General features: G+C 35.0%; 2 protein-coding genes, 1 non-coding gene and 3 pseudogenes across 3 annotated transcripts; 3 read left to right on the top strand and 3 right to left on the bottom strand.

Moving 5' to 3' along the window:
* The first annotated feature begins 338 nt into the window (after nt 1–338).
* On the top strand, nt 339–4,359 carry LOC131077409 (NAD(P)H-quinone oxidoreductase subunit 5, chloroplastic-like; annotated as a pseudogene).
* A 621-nt stretch (nt 4,360–4,980) lies between these two features.
* Nucleotides 4,981–5,052, bottom strand: TRNAN-GUU (transfer RNA asparagine (anticodon GUU)). Its single transcript has one exon. It is a non-coding gene; the product is annotated as a tRNA-Asn (tRNA).
* Nucleotides 5,053–7,581: 2,529 nt separating this feature from the next.
* Nucleotides 7,582–9,348, bottom strand: LOC131077391 (photosystem II CP47 reaction center protein-like; annotated as a pseudogene).
* Nucleotides 9,349–13,716: 4,368 nt separating this feature from the next.
* On the top strand, nt 13,717–14,204 carry LOC131077336 (small ribosomal subunit protein uS7c-like; annotated as a pseudogene).
* Nucleotides 14,205–14,315: 111 nt separating this feature from the next.
* On the bottom strand, nt 14,316–15,219 carry LOC131077411 (photosystem I P700 chlorophyll a apoprotein A2-like). The gene is made up of 3 exons (XM_058014907.2): nt 15,066–15,219; nt 14,538–15,014; nt 14,316–14,344 (listed from the first exon to the last, which is right to left on the bottom strand). The coding sequence occupies exons 1-3, from the start codon at nt 15,217–15,219 to the stop codon at nt 14,316–14,318; spliced, it is 660 nt and encodes a 219-aa protein (XP_057870890.1).
* Nucleotides 15,220–15,920: 701 nt separating this feature from the next.
* Nucleotides 15,921–16,715, top strand: LOC131077412 (replication protein A 70 kDa DNA-binding subunit A-like). The gene has a single exon (XM_058014908.1). It carries the CDS (start codon nt 15,921–15,923, stop codon nt 16,713–16,715), a length of 795 nt encoding a protein of 264 aa, XP_057870891.1.
* The last annotated feature ends 4,694 nt before the right edge of the window (nt 16,716–21,409 follow it).

The following is a 21,409-nucleotide window of genomic DNA, read 5'->3' as shown; positions in this document are numbered from 1 at the left end:
CACGATTCAATACATACCAGAACCAGATTATCATTACCAATTTTCAACAGAGGAAGAATCCTGGGTACTCCAAGAAGAAGAGGAAAAAGAATTTTGATTCTTCGAAAAAGAAGAAATTCGATTCTTCGAAAAAGAACAATTCCGATTCTTCAAAAACTAGGAAGAATTCGTATTACAAATTCCATTTTTGGTTGTTTCCAAATATAAGAAAAAAAGCAAAAAATGCCTCAAACCTTGATGACCTTTTTCCTCCGGATATAATCCGAAAACACATCAAACACATGTGGGAATTCAGGGAAATTCAAATAGCGCAAGATTTCGATGTCGATGCTTATGTAATGGAAAGTCTTAGGAAGAGAGAGGATGAAAAAAGGAATAAACTCGCAGAACTTCAAAAAATAAAAGAGGAAAGAAGACAACAAAAACAAGAAAGACAAAAGACGAAAGAGCAGAGATTGCAAAAATTAGAATTGGCGACTACTCCAGAAGAAGTGAAGAACCTGAAAAGGGCGTTCAAGCTAGAAGATGAGGAGAAAGGCTTAGAGAGAATGCAAGAACTAAAGAAAAGGTTCCAAGAGCACAAAAAATCCATAAAAGCTAGACAACTTGAAAGACAGGCTACTCGACAAGCTGAAAAATGTAGACAAGAGAAAGAAAAAAAAGAAAAAAAGGAACTTCGAAAAAAACTTCGTCAAGATTCTAAACTTGCAAAGAAAATAAATGAATTTATAGTTCGAGACTTTAGAAATATTTATCATCGTAAAAGAAATTATGAAAAAATAAACACGGAGAAAGAGAAATTGCGAATAACAATCAAAAAAATTATTTTCAAACGCGATGCGAAGAAAAATTCTCAAGGTGATAAGAAGGGATGGGATGAGTTGAAATTAAAATTGGATTCTGGATTTGATAATAAAAATAAAAAGGTAGGCATCACATCAGAAACCAAAAACGGACCTAAAGGAGCAAATAAACAAGAAATCAAACATCCAAGGGGTTGAAAATGCTTTGAAAAGGAAGGGGGAAAAGAAGAAAACCCCCAAAGACTAAAGAAAAAAATGGATAAATTGCCGTATCGAGAAATGGCGAAAAATATTCGCATTTGGAAAACCAAATACAAGCTCAAAAAACTGCCACTTGCTCCTTGGCTTTCCAAGGGTAGAAATGCGTCCCGTTTTCTAGATAAAAAGAAATTAGGTAATGAAGCCGTTGTAGCCCAACTAACTACGCCCTATTTGGAAAACGGAGAGCTCGACTTGGATTTATTGGAAACTATTTTGTATCTCAAGAGTTGCTTCTAGGATAACAAGAAAGATTTTTTGAGAATTTTTGCCGATGAAAGGCGAAGATCTATGCCACTTGTACCGGGTTACTTTAATGACCGATTTTTGATATACAAAATCGCAAGTCTCTTCTTAAAACTAAAGAAGAAGAGAATAAATGTAAATCTTTTTGATAGATCTCAACTTTTTGATAGATCTCAACGACGAAGAAAAAGAAAAACTATTGAGGATGTCAATGAAAAAATTTCAAGTTCTTTTATTTTCGAAGATATTCTCCTTCCAAGACGTCGTAGAGAATTTCGAATTTTGAATCTTTTGAATCTAGAAACCCCTATAGATCAAAGTATAGGATTAAATAGTAAAGCGATACTAAATGACAAAGGTCTCATCGAAAAAGATGAACCTCTTTGCATAGATACAAGAGCAAAAATCAGACGTTTTCTTTGGCCTCATTATCGAGTAGAGGATCTAATTTGCATGAATCGATTCTGGTGGAATACTAGTAATGGTAGTCGATCTGTTATGTTTGGGGTACACATGTATCCCAAAATAGATCATTGGGAGCATATGCAAAATAGTTTTTATTTTATAAAACAAAGTTTTGTTTCAATAAGAGAGATTCTTCAAGATTTGGCAAATCGGACCAAAAGTTTATTGGATACGAAGCGTTCACCGGTTTTTGGACAAAATGAACCTCTAAATTAGGTAGAGCTGCAAAAAAAGAATAATTTTTGTAGCATAAGTGCATCTTTTCCTTCCGGCCGCTCCCCGTGCAATGAACTTCTTACAAAAATGATAAAATTGATAAGTTCTTTTAGGGATAAACTTAGAAAATTTCTAACGGAAAGTAGAGATTCTCTTCCAAAATTGATAAGTTCTTTTAGGGATAAACTTAGAAAATTTCTAATGGAAAGTAGAGATTCTCTTCCAAAATTGATAAGTTCTTTTAGGGATAAACTTAGAAAATTTCTAACAGAAAGTAGAGATTCTCTTCTAAAAAATGAAATCATAAGAAAAAATCTTAGAAAATTTCTAACGAAATTGAAAAATTATCTTTCAAAAAAGAAATGGGTAAGAACCGTTTGTTCTAAAATTACAACTAAGCTAGAAGAAACTATACGTTATTTAGACAAATATGAACCGACTCGGTGGCAAAAAATAAAGAATTTTGCCAAGTCTTGGTTGATGGCTTATAGCATCGGGGGGATTCTCGTGCCGCTAGGCAAAGATTGTGGACTCTATTTTGGGATTCCTGATTGGCTAAAGTTTAAATTATATCATTTAGCTTCTAAAATTGTTTTTATAGCTAAAGATTGTTTTAAGTTAGCATTTTATTCTATTTTGTTACTTCATGTGCTTTTCTCTTATTTTTAGGTCCAGTAGCCAAATCTGCACAATTCCCACTTCATGTATGGTTACGTGATGCTATGGAAGGGCCTACTCCTATTTCAGCTCTTATACATGCTGCTACTATGGTAGTAGCAGGAATTTTTCTTGTAGCTCGATTGTTTCCTCTTTTTAAAGCTCTACCTTTAATAATGTATCTTATCTCTTGGATAGGGGGAATAACAACTCTATTGGGAGCTACTATGGCTCTCGCCCAAAAAGATCTTAAAAGAGGCTTGGCTTATTCTACTATGTCTCAATTAGGTTACATGATGTTAGCTCTAGGGATAGATTCCTATCGAATCACTCTGTTCCATTTGATTACACATGCTTATTCCAAGGCATTATTGTTCCTAGGATCCGGATCAGTGATCCATTCCATGGAACCCATTGTTGGATATTGCCCCCATAAAAGTCAGAATATGGCTCTTATGGGTGGTTTGAGGAAATATATGCGAATTACAGGAATCACTATTCTTTTAGGGACACTTTCTCTTTCTGGTATTCCACCTTTTGCTTCTTTTTGGTCTAAAGACCAAATTCTTAGTGATAGTAAGTTATATTCTCCCATTTTCGGGGGGATAACTTGGTTCACAGTAGGATTAACTGCCTTTTACATGTTTCGTATGTATTTAATCACTTTTGAAGGGGACTTCCATGTAAATTTAGTTAATTCATATAACAACCATATGACATTATATTTGACTTCTATGTGGGGAGAGGAGGAATCCAGGATATTAAATAGAACGAGAGCAGATTCTATGTCGAATCAAATTATAGGAAGGAATAATTCCTTTTCCAAAGAAGCATTTCAAATTTTGAATAAGATGGAAGGATTGTACAAAAAGAACAGAGGTTTGGTTGTCACTTATCCTTTCTTTTATAAAGGATCTTTTGCATATCCGAAAGAATCAAGCAAGGCAATGCTATTTCCTTTAGTTGTATTGGGAATATTTACTCTGTTTGTTGGATTAATAGGAGTTCCTTTTTTTTGAAGCAGAATGAGGTATGACATATTATCTCAATAGTTTGCTTCATCGATGGCCCCTTTTGATAAGAAACATCCGGAGAATTGGTCCGAATTTTTCATAGACGCAATCCCCTCAGTTGGTATAGCATTTCTCGGTATATTGATTGCCTGTATTCTATATAGACCTATTTACTTCTTATCACAGGATGTATATCATAAAACAAATCCTCATATGAAGATTATTATGGACCAATCGATTAATATTATATATAATTGGTCTTTTTATCAAGCTTATATAGACATATATTATGACATAATCTTGATTAAAGGTATACGAGGATTAGCTGAAACAAGTCATTCATTTGATCAATGAGCAATTGATGGAATCCCAAATGGAGTAGGTTTTTAGGTCTTTTTGTAGGAGAGGGAATGAGATGCTTAGGAGGGGGACGTATATCTTCGTATATATTTTTTTCCTTATTTTGTGTATTAATATCTATATTAATATATTACTATTCATTTTCATTCTATCCATAGAAAACTAGAATATATACATATATATCGTGCTATTTATCAGCATTGATGTCTATAACAGCATCCTTTTTCAATATCGTTCCCTGGATTTATTTTTTCAATAATAAAATATTGTTAATTGATATTCTTTGTGAATGAATATGATTCAGTTATTTCATCAACTGGTTTACATGGAACAAATAGATAGAGAGAAAAAAAGAAAAAAAAAGAAAAAATGAAAGATTATGAAAAAACTTATTGAAATGCTTGCAAAGACAAATAGGTGAGTCATTGATCCGATGAAGGTACGATCGCTGAGATCCATTTTGATACTTTACGACTTTCCAATACTTCATTTACCAAAATAAAATTCCCAAGCGGATCGAATAAGATTTCACATATCTTATCAACTAGCCCATGATTCAAAGGCTGTACAGTCTGCATAAGGTAGAAAGATGAAAGGCCTACTTGATGGAAATCAATTTGAGAGAATTGATAAATGTATTTTAAGAAAACTGCTAGTAACAAATCACCTTAGCTCGCTCATAATTTTAAATAAATGAGCGAGCTAGCCCCGAGGTTTAGATTATTCCCAATCTACACGGAGATGTTGGTAACATTGCTGGGATAAAATTATCAATGAAATTCAAAAAAGTGAAAAAAAAATGTGTCGGGGCGAATAGAGGGTTACTCCAATTCAGCTCTAGAAATTGGACAATTTTTTACTCTTTTTATGGTCCGATCTCTGTTATCGACAATATCTTATTCATAATTTGAAACAATAATTTGCTATTTGTTCATAAAAAAAAGTGCTTGAAGAAAAGAGCTCTCCTCAAATAGGATTTGAACCTACGACCAATCGGTTAACAGCCGACCGCTCTACCACTGAGCTACTGAGGAATAACGAAGGTATGAAGTTTCTATATATCTTTGAAATGAAACAACCTATAACAAGTGCATAAACGATTGAAAAATTCAATGCAAAGGTTTATTCAAAACACCTCCACCTTCTTATGCCTATTCTAGGCTTATATTATAAGCCTAATAGGTTATGATAGCAATCCCTCCTTTGTTTCTCCGGAGACGGTGGTCAATCACCACCACAATCTTATTCGCTGCCTCCCCTCCTCCATCCGAGATATATATTGATAGATCGATACGGTGCTGCAGAGCTGCCAGTGAGCTAAGTATATTGCAATTGCACTTTGTCGAAAGTCCAACAAAGACCTCTCTATCCCCGGCCTACTGGTTACCCTATAGCAACTACCCCTTTAACTACCCCTTTCTTTTTAAACTGTGAAACAGAGCGGATATAGTAGCACTCGAAACTGCAATTCGTAAATAGATGACCCTAATTTGAATAAGCAAGTGTCTTAATGAATGAGTAAGAGCCCTTGGTTCTTACCAATACACCTGGCACCAATGAGAAAGAGTTATAGAAGAAGGTCATACACAAATAACTATATATATAATATAATCTTGAACATATGAAAAATAGTATGTATACGCGGTCTAGGGACCTTTATAGTAAACCACAAATTTAGCTATTGGTATTCACAGTTCTCTTACTAGTTCGAGAGCAGTCATAGTAATTTGAGAATTTTATTCTATATATCTATTATAGATAGTCATAGTCTCTCTATGTGGATTGTTGTGGGCGAGGAGGGATTTGAACCCCTGACACCGTGGTTCATGGCCACGTGCTCTAATTCTCTGAGCTACAGGCCCTGTCTCCACCAGATAACAAATATTGCATTTCGCAGTGTGGAATGGGAAAAAAAGAATGCCGGGGTTGGGTTTATTTTTAAAAAGAAGTAAGCTTTTTTATTATTCTAGCATCGAGCTATTTTTCCACAAGGCTTCCCCTGCAGTATCGTCACCGCAGTAAAGTTTAACCACCAAGTTCGGGATGGATTGGTGTGGTTCCCCTACACCTGAGACACCAAAATTTCAAACCATAAACGAAGAAGGCGACAAGATATTGGTTAGTACTTGTCGAGTTCTCTGCTCGGCAGGGGCGCCTTTTTGGGGCCCTGCCAAGTAGAGAAGAGAACTCAGAATGATACGAATGGAGCTATGCAATAAAAACTTCTTGGATTTTTTCGGCTTATTTTTTGGAAAGAACATATTGATTAGGAGTCGGAAAGACTCAATTCCCTTTATTGATCTTTTTTTATTCTTTATCACATCTACAGTAAAATGTTATATCAAAACATACTCTGTGTACCCGATCAGATCAATCGGGTCATGTCATGTAGTAACAAGGTTCAAATCTTCTGGTCTCTTAGGATGCCTCGGCTGCATGCATCACTGCACTTCCACTTGACACCTATCTTCTAAAAAACGGCTCGTCTCGCCATGACCTTATGAGAGCACTCATCTTGAGGTGGGCTTCTTACTTATAGGCATTCAACAATTATCCGCTCCGCACTTGGCTACCCAACGTCTATCGAGGGCACGATAACTGGTACACCAGAGGTGCGTCCTTCCCGGTCCTCTCCTACTAAGGAAAAGTCCTCTCAATGCTCTAACGCCTGCACCGGATATGGACCAAACTGTCTCACGACGTTCTGAACCCAGCTTAGGTACCGCTTTAATGGGCGAACAACCCAACCCTTGGAACATACTATTGCCCTAGGTGGCGAAGAGCCGACATCGAGGTGCCAACTAACTGGAATTCTATCTAATAAAATGGAAGAATTATAAATCTCCAAGATAATACATAAGAATACTGCAAATAGGGCCATTGCAATGCCCATAAAAGGAGTAGTTCCCCATCCGAGAGCAACTTTACTGGATTTTATATTAAGTGGTTTTAAATAATCTCCTATAGTAGTTCGTATTGGTCCGGTTTTGGAAGTATCATCAATGGTCTGTGTAGCCATAAAAACAATAGTATTGGTTGAGATCTAATTAACTTTGTATACTATTATGTATATATACATACATAGGATTACCTACCAATGGAAACTGTAACTTTAGTCGCTATCTCCATATTTTGTTTACTTGTTAGCTTTACTAGTTATACCCTATACACTGCCTTTGGGCAACCTTCTGAACAACTTCGAGATCCTTTTGAAGAGCACGAGGACTAGTTGAAAAAAAATGACCTTCCCGATCGGGAAGGTCATTTTCTCTTTTTTTATTATAAGTAAGAAGGAGGATTAGAAAAATAGAAAATGATTTCCCTCCTCTATCCGGAACTTTGGGGGGTTCTCGGAAGAAAATAGCGAAAAAAATTATCCCTAAGGTCGAAACCAAAAGGAATGTATAAACCAATGCTTCCATAGATTCGATCATAGTTTATAATTAATAGAGATAGCTTTCGTACTAATTACAACATTTTCCATTAAAAAAGTGGAATCAAAAGATTTTGATTCTTGAGATGCCATTTCTCACTATTGCATTAACGAATGGAGCAGTACCATATTATACCACTTGTCTTTTAGTAGTTGGATCTCCCAGTTTTTGGAATGCCCCAAATTCTACTTGAGCATCCAAATCCGGATCAATACCGGCAAAAACATCTTTGAATAGAGTTCTAGCACCATGCAAAATATGTCCAAAAAAGAAAAGAAGAGCAAATGTAGCATGCCCAAAAGTAAACCAACCCCTTGGGCTACTCCGAAAAACACCATCCGATTTCAAAGTAGCACGATCTAACTCAAAAATTTCACCTAATTGTGCGCGTCTAGCATATTTTTTGACTATAGCAGGATCACCAAAACTAACTCCATCAAGTTCACCACCATAGAACTCAATAGTTACACCTACTTGTTCAACACTATATTTTGATTCTGCTCTCCTAAAAGGAACATTGGCTTTCATAATTCCTTCTTCATCTACTAGAACGACTGGAAATGTTTCGAAAAAGGTAGGCATACGACGTACAAAAAGCTCATGCCCATTTTTATCTTTGAAAATAGGGTGTCCTAACCAACCAACAACAATTCCATCTCCATTGTCCATTGCACCCGCCCTGAATAACCCCCCTTAGCTGGATTATTCCCAAGGTAATCATAAAAAGCAAGTTTTTCGGGAATTTTTGACCAAGCTTCTGATAGACTCAGATTTTCAGCCAGACCGGCACAAACTCGTCGATCTATTTCTTGTTGGAAGTATCCCTGATCCCACTGGTAACGAGTAGGACCAAATAATTCGATCGGAGTGGTTGCGGAACCATACCACATTGTTCTGGCCACAATGAAAGCTGCAAAAAACACAACAGCAATACTACTGGAGAGGACAGTTTCAATATTCCCCATACGTAATCCTTTTTTTTAAACGTTGGGGAGGACGAACACTGAGATGGAATATACCTGCTAATATACCCAATATACCTGCTGCAATATGATGAGAAGCTATTCCTCCTGGAACAAAAGGATCAAAACCTTCAGCTCCCCATGCCGGATTTACAGGCTGTATTTTTCCAGTTAGTCCATAAGGATCAGACACCCATATTCCAGGGCCATACAAACCTGTTACATGAAACGCTCCGAATCCAAAACAAGCTGCTCCTGAGAGGAATAAATGAATTCCAAAAATCTTAGGCAAATCTAAAGAAGGTTTTCCTATACGGGAATCACAGAATACGTCTAGATCCCAATATACCCAATGCCAGATAGCTGCTAAAAAGCACAAGCCAGAAAACACAATATGTGCCTCGACCACACCTTCATAACTCCAAATACCTGGATTAGATCTGGTTTCTCCGGTTATACTCCATCCACCCCATGAATCCTTTATTCCTAAATGAGTCATAAAAGGTATAACGAACATACCTTGTCTCCACATTGGATCAAGAATAGGATCGGATGGATCGAAAACTGCTAATTCGTAAAGAGCCATCGAACCGACCCATCCAGAAACTAGAGCTGTATGCATTATATGCACAGGGATTAACCAACCAGGATCATTCAACACGACGGTATGGAAACGATACCAAGGCAAACCCATGAAAATACCCCTTTATCAGAAAAAGTAGACACTATGTAACTTTCTCGCATTAGAGACAGATTATGCTATGGAATTATACCTTTGTCTCAAAGGTGAACATCTATCTATTAATAGAACAGTTTCAAAAAATAGAATTGAGAAGCGGATATATTTTATCATTTATATGTATCAATATACAATGTGGTAATTGGTCCCATTTGTTTTGTATCAAACAAAGTAAAGTAATTAATTACTTTACAAAACACCCAACGAATTAGGTATTTTACGAAGAAAGGCACGTCCACTTATTTGGTCCTATCACTCATTTGATCTTATAATCTATCTTTGTAATAGAAAAAAAAAGACTATTTAAAATACTTTTGATATGATAAACAACTTTGATATGATAATCGACAGCTTACCCTCTTTTTTAGTCCCTTTGGTGGGCTTGTTTTTTCCAGCAATTACAATACTTTTTCTTTTTTTCTATACTCAAAATGATGAAATTTTATGAATCTGATCAATATATCACATAGATATATTTTTTATAATATGAGATAAAACCTTGTTTAAATAGATCTAAATAGATATTTTTCTTTATTTAGATCTATTCATATATGATAAATAACAAAAAATGTAAATGTATATGGTATCATATGTATGAGACATATTCATACAGACCCGTGTGTGAAAGAATAAGTCTTTCTTACTTCTACTTCAAAATATGTTTATATACATTTGAATAGAGAGATTCGTATTTTTATTTGACTGATACAATGAAGTATTATTTTGATAGTCAATAAGTTAAGGACAAAATTTCCATGTTAAAAAAGAGAAGACAAAAAAATAACATGGAAAAAGAAGAAGAATATATATATGTTCCTTTTTAAAAAAAAAAAAAAAATGCTTATATGTATATGGCTAGTTTATTAATATAGCCGATTTATGAGAATGACTTCGGGGTGGGAATCAAAATTTGTTCAATCCCTCAAATTAAATAGGATGCAATTTGTTATGAATCGTCGATCCAAATGGCTCTGGATAGAACCCATAACAGGGTCTCGAAAAATAAGCAATTTTTTTTTTGCTTGTCTCCTCTTTTTGGGTTCACTAGGATTTTTTGTGGTCGGAATTTCAAGTTATCTTGGTAGGAACCTGATACCCTTATTGTCATCTCAGCAAATACTTTTTGTGCCACAAGGAATTGTGATGTGTTTTTATGGGATTGCAGGTCTGTTCATTAGCTCTTATTTGTGGTGCACTATTTTGTGCAATGTGGGTAGTGGCTATAATAAGTTTGATGAAAAAGAAGGAGTTGTATGCCTTTTTCACTGGGGATTTCCCGGAAGAAATCGTCGTATTTTCCTTCAATTTCGTATGAAGGATATTCAGGCGATCAAAATGGAAGTTCAAGAAGGTCTGTTTCCTTGTCGTGTTCTTTATATGGAAATAAAGGGCCAACAAGACATCCCCTTAACTCGTACTGAAGAAAATTTGACCCTGTGTGAAATGGAACAGAAAGCTGCCGAATTAGCCCATTTTTTGTGTGTATCCATTGAAGGATTTTGAAATGAGGGGGGAAAGTCTTCTTAATATACAAATTGATAGATCTCGTATCAGTAGATACTAGAAAAAGTTTTGACATAACATTTGTCTGGGGGGAAAGACCATATAGCCAGTATATTTCCACCAACACGAAATGTTACTTATGGAACCATACCGATATTCTTTGGTAGTTCGCAAACACTCCATATCATTCTTTATCTATTAGAAAACACGGGTATAATATCTTAAAAGAATACAATGAAGTAGATGACTATTGTTTTTTATACCTTTTTTAACATATGCGCCCGAAATATTATCATCTCCTCTATGTACCAAAGAGTCCAGAATTGAACTTCAATTTTCATTTATTTGCCACTCAAATTGAATTAAAAAAGAAAAAAATGTTGGATCCTACATCTATTAGATCAATTAATGTAAATTATCTGATAATAAAAATGTATTGATATTGATATATATTCTATCTATAAGGCGGCATAGATCAATAGGAATATTGAACTATTTAATCATATAAAGTAGTAACTACTTTATTAAAATACAAAATAATTATTGAATGGCATAGCATTTATCTCAACATTTATATAGTTGGTTGGGATCAATCCGAACCATTCGAATTCAAATATAATTCAAAGTGCCTACTATTCAACAACTTATTAGAAACGCGAGACAACCAATAGAAAATAGAACAAAATCTCCTGCTCTTAGAGGATGCCCTCAGCGTAAAGGAGTATGTGCCAGGGTGTATGTGCGACTCATTTAGATCAGAAGCTGAAACGAACCAAGAAATCACTCTAACAAGAAGAACTTTCCTTCTGTTAAAAAGTACAGATCTATCATCTACTCCTACCGGGGATGAAATTTATGGTTTCCATTGGTGCAAATCCAATCACCTTGATGTGGGATGAAAAACACTTCCTCATTGGTAGCGAATGGTCATCAATCCATTGAGCGAGGAAATAATGCAAATTGAAAAAACATAAAGAGATTATGTTTTTATTGCTGTGAGAACAGACAAAAGGTTAGCTACCTTGCCAACTCTCACAATTACATGTCGTTACTGTACCTATAAATCTTATTAGTAAAGTTTTTCTTACTTGATAATTCGGGGGGAAGAGTAGAGCTAGAGATGGTAAACTATACAAGTTACCAAATAATTCATATCTTAGGGCTCTGGCGTATAGAGAGGACCTTGCCGTTAGAGAAAGAACCATAGAAACGAAGAAATCCATAAAAATATATACATTATATATTTTCTTTTCTTACTTAAATGCAAGGTCCAATCCCTTGCCTACTTGGAAGGTGCCTAACTGAAAAGAATTATGGTTGGGAAGGTTAGAGTAGCAAAAGCCATTGGAATCTATATTTTATACACTAGAAAAATCAGTTTTATTCTTAACAAACCAAACAAGAAAATGATTGATCAAAAAATAGATTAGTCATTTATGAAGAATCTACTTCAATGACCAGAGTTAAACGTGGATATATAGCTAAAAAACGTCGAAAAAAGATTCTTGCATTTGTATCAGGCTCTTGGGGAGCCCATTCAAAACTTTTTAGGGTTGCTAACCAACAGAAGAGCAGAGCTTTAGTTTCCGCTCACCGAGATAGACTAAAGCGGAAGAGAGATTTTCGTCATTTGTGGATTACTCGGATTAATGCAGCATCTCGTGCGAATGGAGTTTCTTATAATAAATTCATACAATTTTTATACAAAAGGCAGTTGCTTACAAATCGTAGAACACTTGCGCAAATAGCTGTATTAAATAATAATTGCTTCTCTATGATGTTAGAAAATATTCTTGTGTCATGAAATAGTTAAACCCAATCTCCCGGGGAAATTCTCCGGGAAACTAGAGACAATACAAAAATGAATTTGGACCCACTTAGATAATTCAATTATTCATTTTTGAATAATCCTTTTTATTTATAGAATTGTTAGATATCCCAGCTCTGATTAAATGTAGGAGCAAGTTGGCTCTAATTACTTTTCATTTTAAAGAAAGAAAAGGTATCAAACATAGAATACGAGCTTGTTTAACAGCCCTAGCTATTAAGCGTTGTTGTTTCAACGCTAATCGATTTGTTCGGCGAGATAGTATTTTTCCTTGCTCACTAATAAATCGATTAATTAAGCTAATATTTTTATAATCGATTTGCTCTCCAGGCCGAATTGTCGATAGACGTTTTCGAAAAGACTGCTGATTTGGGGAAAATCGCTTAGATGTATTTCGAAAAGATGGCTTAGATCTATATTCTTTTTCAGGTGGTCTCCGAGCTGCTGCTCAAGCTATTAGTTACGAAATTCCTTTAGCTTTATGTGTGTTATCTAAGAACTCCATTATTATACAAAAGGTTTTTAATTGAATAATATTTTTTAATATATGGTAAATGACAATATATTATGAATGAATATCAAGAAAATCAATAATTGTATTATCGGTGATATAATGAATAGATTCAGATTCTAGCTGTTTGTTTTATAAAACAGACAGATTTGACCGAATCTGGTCTAATCGTGTTAGACAGATAATTTGGATAATGAGTTCAATATGAATTATGCTCTTGATTGATCGTAATACTTATAATAAATAAAGATAAAACAGAGATCTAGATCTATTTTTAATATTGTATTGAATTCATTTCATAAGTTTTCCCTTACTGTAGTGTGTGTTAACATATAAATTGGAAATGTCTTGACCTTTTTGGAACAGGTTCAATTCAAATAGCATCGATTTAAAACACCTTCTTTTTTTTTTTTACTCTTTTTTTAAACCTAAGGACTTAATCGTATAGATATAGAAAATACAAGATTTCTAATCATAGCAAAAGAAAGGAAACGAATACTCAATATGAGAATGAGTAAACATAATTTGAATGCATAAGAATGAATATCTTATATATGCAGATGGAATCATGTGGAAAGCCGTATTCGACGAAAGTCGCATGTACGGTTTGGAGGGAGATCTTTGATACCTTTAGAGATCCACCCTACAATATGGAGTTAAAAAGCCGAAATAAGTAATTATTAGTCTTTATGAAATAAATTTATGAACCTTTTTCACACTCATGTCACACCAAAGTACTGTAGAAAAGAAAATTGAGAAATTTGATCCGATTTATCATAATCGATTAGTTAACATGGTCGTTAACCGTATTCTTAAACACGAAAAAAAATCATTAGCTTATTGAATTTTTTATCAATCTCTAAAAAAGATTCAACAAAAAACAGAGAAAAATCCACTAATTGTTCTACGTCAAGCAATACAAAAATTAACTCCCAAATTGATAGTAAAATCAAGACGTGTAAGTGGATCCACTTATCAAGTTCCCATTGAAATAAAAAAGAAAGAAGGAATAATACTTGCTATTCGTTGGTTATTAGAATCATCCAGAAAACGTTCTGGTCGAAATATGCATTTCAAATTGAGTTACGAAATAATGGATGTTGCCAGAGAGAAAGGCAATGCTATACGCAAGAAGGAGGAGATTCATAAAATGGCAGAATCCAATAAAGCTTTTGCGCATTACCATTAACCCACTAACTATATAAATAGATCCATAGATTTGTTGCATTCTGGCCAATAAAAGAAAACTTACTTTGTCAAGACCCTTATGCCCGCGTCCTAATAAGCCTTTCAGAGGAACATGTGCTTCTAAAATATCTTTTATACTGTGTCCAATCCCAAAGTTGGTTCTATACGTATGGCCAGCAATGAAAAACACAAATGCAATAGCTAAATGATGATGCGCGATATCAGTTAGCCACAAACTTTGTGTTTGTGGGTGAAATCCCCCGAGAAGAGTTAGAATAGCAGTTCCCACCCCTTTAGTAGTACCAAATAAATGACTACTGGAATCAGGATTTTGAGCATAAAGATTCCACTGACCTGTAAAAAGTGGTTCCAACCCTTCGGGATGCGGTAATACATCTAAAAAATTATCCCATCTTATGTGTTCTCCTCTTGATTTAGGAATAGCGACATGAACTAAATGCCCCGTCCAAGCCAAAGAACTGACTCCGAAAAGCCCTGACAAATGATGATTGAGACGAGATTCGGCATTTTTAAACCATGAAACACTTGGTTTCCATTGAGGTTGTAGATGCAACCAACCCGCTGTTAAAAAGAGAGCAGAAAGAAATAGCAAGAAAAGAGCTCCAGTATAAAGATCTTCATTAGTGCGTAAGCCAATTGTATACCACCACTGATAAACACCAGAATAAGCAATATTGACCGGACCGGGGGCACCTCCTCGGGTAAAGGCTTCTACAGCCGGTTGACCAAAATGAGGATCCCAAATTGCATGAGCAATAGGTCTTACATGTAAGGGGTCACGGACCCATGCTTCGAAATTGCCTTGCCAAGCTACATGGAACAAATTACCAAAGGTCCACAGAAAGATTATAGCTAACTAACCAAAGTGAGAAGCAAAAATCTTTTGATAAAGATGCTCTTCGGTAATATCATCATGACTCTCAAAGTCATGTGCAGTAGAAATACCAAACCAAATACGACGAGTAGTTGGGTCCTGGGCCAAGCCTTGGCTGAACTTTGGAAATCTTGATGCCATAATGCTTTTCAAATCCTCCTAGTCATTATCCTACTGCAATAAATCTTGCTAGGAAGAACGCCCATGTTGTGATGATTCCACCCAGAAGGTAATGAGCTACTCCTACAGCACGTCCTTGGACAATACTCAAGGCTCTTGGCTGGATAGCAGGAGCAACTTTTAATTTATTATGAGCCCAAACAATAGATTCAATAAGTTCTTGCCAATATCCACGACCACTAAATAGGAACATTAAACTAAAGGCCCAAACAAAATGGGAACCTAAGAATAAAAGGCCATAGGCAGATAATGAAGAACCGTAAGATTGGATTACTTGAGAAGCTTGTGCCCATAGAAAGTCACGAAGCCACCCGTTAATTGTAATGGAACTCTGTGCAAAGTTTCCTCCTGTAATATGAGTTACCACTCCCTGATCACTTATACTACCCCAAACTTCAGACTGCATTTTCCAACTAAAATGAAATATTACTACCGAAATTGCATTGTACATCCAGAATAATCCTAGGAAGACATGATCCTAGGCAGATACTTGACATGTTCCTCCTCTACCAAAAAACACATTGGTTGACATAATTGGTCTTGTTTTATACGTTGGAGATATCATTCCAATACATAGGAAAGGTGGCAGTCAAACACGGAAGCGAGTTGTGAAAATTAATGATATGTCTGGATTTACAATTGACATCAACCTATGGGGTCCAATGGCAAAACAAAAAGGCCTAGAATTGAAAAACATGTTAACCAATGATAGTGTGGTTATCCTTGCTTTGCGTAATGCTCGTGTTGGCTATTTCAATGGAAAGCTTATAAACATAACAGCTGCGACCACATTACATATCAACCCACCTTTTCTAGAAGCAGAATCTCTAACATTAAGAGGAAAGGACCCTTTGCTTGTTGTACCCTTTGTTCCAGAAACTATCCACATAGATGGGATATATAGTAGAATGACTATTTATTCAATCCGTGAGAGGATGAGTATCAAACCAGAAATAATTCAGACTACTTTGCTGGTTGTTCTACATTTTGTAAACGTAACTGATAAAAGTTTTTATTACGCAGCTTGTCCACTAATAGTTAATGGAAGGCCTTGCAAAAAAAAATGTACACAACAAGTTGATGATTCTTGGTTCTGCCCTAGATGTGAAATGACTATGCAAGACTGCAACTTTAGTTACCTCTTGCCAGTAAAGTTACAAGATGCCATAGGTACTCTTTGGGCCACTGCATTTGATGACGTTGGCATTCACTTGCTACATAAAACTACAAAACAACTTTGTGCACTGGAAAATGATGCAACAACAACAGAAACACCTTGCTCAGTGATTAAAAGACTTCTGTCACATCACTATTCATTCACACTCCTGGTGTCCACTGACACATACAATTCAGAATCAAAGATGAAAGTCATAGTCAATACAGTCTCTCTTGTTGACTTCAAAGCTGAGTGTGATGCACTACTTGCAGAAATTGGTCGCCTAAGTGCACAAGCTTAGAATTATAAAGCATCTTTCCTGATTATTAAACTTTCAGTTTATAATACAATTATTACATTAGATAATTTACATATTTAATAGTTGTACAAATACAAACAATTACCTTTTATGAACACATGGCTGCTTGTATAAATATCTATATGTACATTTCTTACATCTATCTCTTATCTCTTTGAAATTCTTTCCTCCTGACATAAGTTTTTTTCACTCATGCTCATTGCTTTTAAATGTACTGTGGCCTACCTTATTTGCAGAAAATTTATACATATATACACATATATCTTTTTTTTTTTTAATATCTATTTGTATAACTATACAACACCAAAATTATTCATAGTTATAGAATTCTATAGATATACATGTATAATTATATATGTGCATATCTATATATAATTATTCATAGTTTTAGTCTTTTTGATATATACATGTGTAGTTATATATGTGCATATGTTTGTATACAAAACTTTGAATATTTAATTGATATGTATATGTACATGTGTATATGCATACATACATCTGTATGTATCGGAAATTACTATATCTGTGCATACCTATATTAGAGTAATGCTTTTAAAAATAGCAAGCAACTAACAACAACAAATAATTACACACACACACACACACACACACACACACACACACACACACACACACACACACACACACACACACACACACACACACACATATTACAATTATTCATAGTTAGATTTTTTGATATATACATGTGTAGTTATATATGTGCATAAGTTTGTATACAAAACTTTGAATATTTAATTGATATGTATATATACATGTGTATATGTATACATACATCTGTATGTATCAGAAATTACTATATCTATGTATACCTATATTACAATAATACTTTTGAAAAACCAAGTCACTAACAACAACAAGTGTAGGCAGAAGAACATTACACAGTCAATTTACGACTTTGCAAAACCCATACATTTCAAACAAAATCTCAACCTCACATATATACACTAACAAACACAGGATTCTAACATTTCACATATACCTGTGTTTATATATGTGCATATCTATGTGTAGAAGTATTTGTATACTTCATTTACATGTATATAAATATGTGTACATATAAGTTGAGTAAATTAGAGCAACAAAACAACAGAACATATCAATACACATACAAATAAACATCACAAAACCACTTTACATACATAACTAATCCTCTAAAAACACATAATCATAGATCAAGCAATTTTCAATTCTCACACATTCTTAATACATACTTCAAAGTCAACTATCTTCAATTATGAAAGTTCTGACATACATCTATTCTCTTTGAAATATTAGATATCTATCCAGCTTTGCTCTCAAGAAATTGATGCTATCAAATTGAAGAGAAGCCAGACCAATAGAACTTACTATGCAAAGAACATAGGTAATATCTCCAAGAAATGACAACTGAGACGTCATGCACTACAAAGACCTGGTAATAACTTAGGAAAATTATTACAAACAGAAAACAATGATCTTGAGCAAATTAATGTCAATCAAACACATTCTACTGCTCCTGAACTTGCTCTGAAGACTCCTTCATTTCAACATGCATTGTCTAATTTATGGAAAAGGATTGATATGTTGGAGGTCACAGAGCCATCTACTGTTTGTAAAGAAATTTATGTGGGCATGACTATTAAAAAAGTCAATCACATACTTATGTGCATGAGATGTTGTGCTGAAAAAGGCCTCCATCGTTTCTCATTATCAAACAATATGGACCCAGGTGAGCAACCTTCTGTTTTAAAGTCTCTTTCTCAAGTAGAAGAAATGCTCATATCAAGAATTGCCCCTTTTTTGCAAGTAACACATGCAAGGGGAGGACAATACAAATATTTTGGCCATACAATTAACTTCCCACAAGATATTTCTGAAATTGCACTAACATTGCCCCATCAAATTAAGCAATTAGAAATTCTTATTGTCCGTAGAACCAATTTGCAAGGATTAACTTATGACTGTTACACGAATAGATTTCACGTCATGGATGCATTGGCTTAAAAAATGAAACATGATCAATACTACAAGGATGTAGTCATTGATCTAGATGTAGTGCATCTATTACCAGACCAAAGCACTGACATTACAGAGCTATTGCATTCAGTACATTCACCTCAAGAAGATGTTATTCAAGATAATCCAACTTTGCCGAATATTAACAATGTAGAACAAATAGTGGAGAACACTTCCTCATTTATTCCACAACTACCATCATCAATACCAGAACTTGATGCCATAAAAACCATCGTACATCTAGATAATACCAACAACAACGTTGTTTCTTGGCCACAAATCAGTACATCGCCTATCAATGAGTACAATACAGAGGCCTCCTTTTCATGGCATTCCCAACACTCTTCCCTTCTGGAATGGCTTTACCACTACAACAAAGAACAAGGCATGTACATTTACATGAATATGCTTTGTAGCTGATCAAATATTACGATCAAAGATTTGGTCAACATGTGCGCTTTAGATATTATATCTACAATCTTATGATGAGACATCGATCCCAACAATCAGTTGTTGTGTTCATTAAGACTAATCTAGAAGATAGTCTTCCACACAATCTTCATGGTCTAAAAGAATACTTACAAAATACACCCTCAAATGAATTACCAAATTATATCATGCGATATGCAGCCTCGTTGTGTGGTACATGAGCATTTTGGAGCAAATCCCGGTGAGACCTTACAACAATGATAGAACAGTTAGGTGCACCTACATTGTTCTTTACCTTAAGCTCAACTGATACAAAATGGCCAGACTTGGATAAGTTATTGCCAAAAACAAAGTCCACTACTGTACCCAACAATAGAAGACAATTTATTGAAAATTTAGTCAATAATCCACACATTACAGCTTTATACTTGCACTTAAGATTTCAAAACTTTCATGATGAAGTCATTGTCAAATAACTAAAAGCCATTGACCAATGGTACAGATATGAATGGCAACACTGAGGATTTGTGCATATACATGGCTTTGTTTGGTTACTAGAAGCAACAAATATTGATAACCTTGATTGGTCAGATCATGCAAGTATCCAATCAGTTAAACACTTCTTTGACCAGTACATCACATCATGGAATCCACGTACTAAAGAAGCTCACTTGAACATGCAATATATGCCCGCAATATCAGATCCATGCCTTGCAGACACAGAGATCATATCCAGGACTGATCCTTCCACTGGTTATACTGAATTGCTCAATGTTGTCCAATGGCATACAAAGTGTTCAGAGCATACCTGCTTGAGGAAACAAAACTCAACACTTGAATGTCGGTACAAAGCTCCTTGGCCTGAACAACATGAATCCTCATTCATATTAGACCACAACAATAACCCATCATACAAGCTAGCAAGGAATGACAATCGTCTAAATGTACACAACCCAACAATGCTCACCATATGGAGGGCTAATGTTGACTGTCAACCTGTCTACTCCAAAAAAGAAGTTCTACAATATATCTCAAAATACACATCCAAAACTGAACACAAGTCAGAAAGTTATACTAATATGCTCAAACGCATAGTTGGATCAACAAATTCAGACGATACAATCCTGTTAGCATACCAAAGACTCTTGATGGAAATTGTTGCTGATAGAGACATTAGCACACAAGAAACTTGTCACATGCTTCTTAAACGCCCATTGATATCTTGTACACGCCAGTTTGTAACACTCAATGTTGGCAAAAGAATCTTCCAACGAATAGCTAATTGTGATGAAGGATCACAAACCTCAATTTCTTACATCTCAAACTACATGAAATGACCATCAGAATTAGAAAACCTAACTCTGCTTCGTTCAACCCAACTATATACATACTCTGACCAACATAAATCATGTAAATGGATGAAAAGAAAGCTACCAACAATTGTAAATGTCTACCCACAACAAAAATCTTTACCTTTAGAAGATGACAATAGTTTTAAAAGTTTTTGTTGGAGTGAATTGCTTCTTTACAAACCATTTTGAATCATTCCTCTACATATAGGAAACTCAACTGAAGAAATTATAATAAATTGGAAACATCTTCAAAGTACAGATTACATCCGCTGGCATGTAAATGGTGTTGAAGAACACATTACAATAGAAAATAGTGAAGAGCTAAAACCAGAAGATATTCAACAATCTACTCATCAAGATCTATACGAATGGGAGTTCTTGTCACAAATGGGCGCATCAAACAACTTTGACATTGCTACTCTTCAAATGCTTGGCAGATGTGATTTTGATCTAAACTTTAATTGGACTGATTCTATACCCGATGAAACACTGCATTCAAAAGCATCTCAATTTATTTTAACAGAGAAGAGCCAAACACCCCACACCCTCGCCAACCCATATTTAAATGCACCTACTAACTATGAGCTTGAAAGAAACCAACTTATTTCACTTGATATCATTAAAACTCATGCTGAACAGAACTTGTCTTCTTCACCATTACGGTTAATTATTCAAGGCACAACAGGCACTGGAAAATCATTTCTTATTGACTGTATACGTAGATAGTTAAATTCAAATTTAGAACATGCATAATACCCTTCGCTTGTACTAGCACCAACAGGTGTTTCCACATATAATATCCAAGCAACCACAATCCATGCTGCCCTCCGTATACCCATTCAAGAATACAAACCCTTAACAGGCCATTCCCTATTA

This window comes from Cryptomeria japonica, chromosome 4 (genome assembly GCF_030272615.1).
Source record: "Cryptomeria japonica chromosome 4, Sugi_1.0, whole genome shotgun sequence".
In the NCBI taxonomy this organism is placed as follows: Eukaryota; Viridiplantae; Streptophyta; class Pinopsida; order Cupressales; family Cupressaceae; genus Cryptomeria; species Cryptomeria japonica.
Note: the sequence above shows the minus strand (reverse complement) of the source record. Positions and strands in the feature narration are given on the sequence as shown.

Coding starts and splice junctions, on each gene's coding strand:
- LOC131077411 (XM_058014907.2), bottom strand. CDS start 15,219: ATGGCATCAAGATTTCCAAAGTTCAGCCAAGGCTTGGCCCAGGACCCA. Junction 15,015..15,065: donor GATTTTTGCTTCTCACTTTG/GTTAGTTAGCTA, acceptor TGTTCCATGTAG/CTTGGCAAGGCAATTTCGAA. Junction 14,345..14,537: donor GTTGGAACCACTTTTTACAG/GTCAGTGGAATC, acceptor CCATACGTATAG/AACCAACTTTGGGATTGGAC.
- LOC131077412 (XM_058014908.1), top strand. CDS start 15,921: ATGGCAAAACAAAAAGGCCTAGAATTGAAAAACATGTTAACCAATGAT.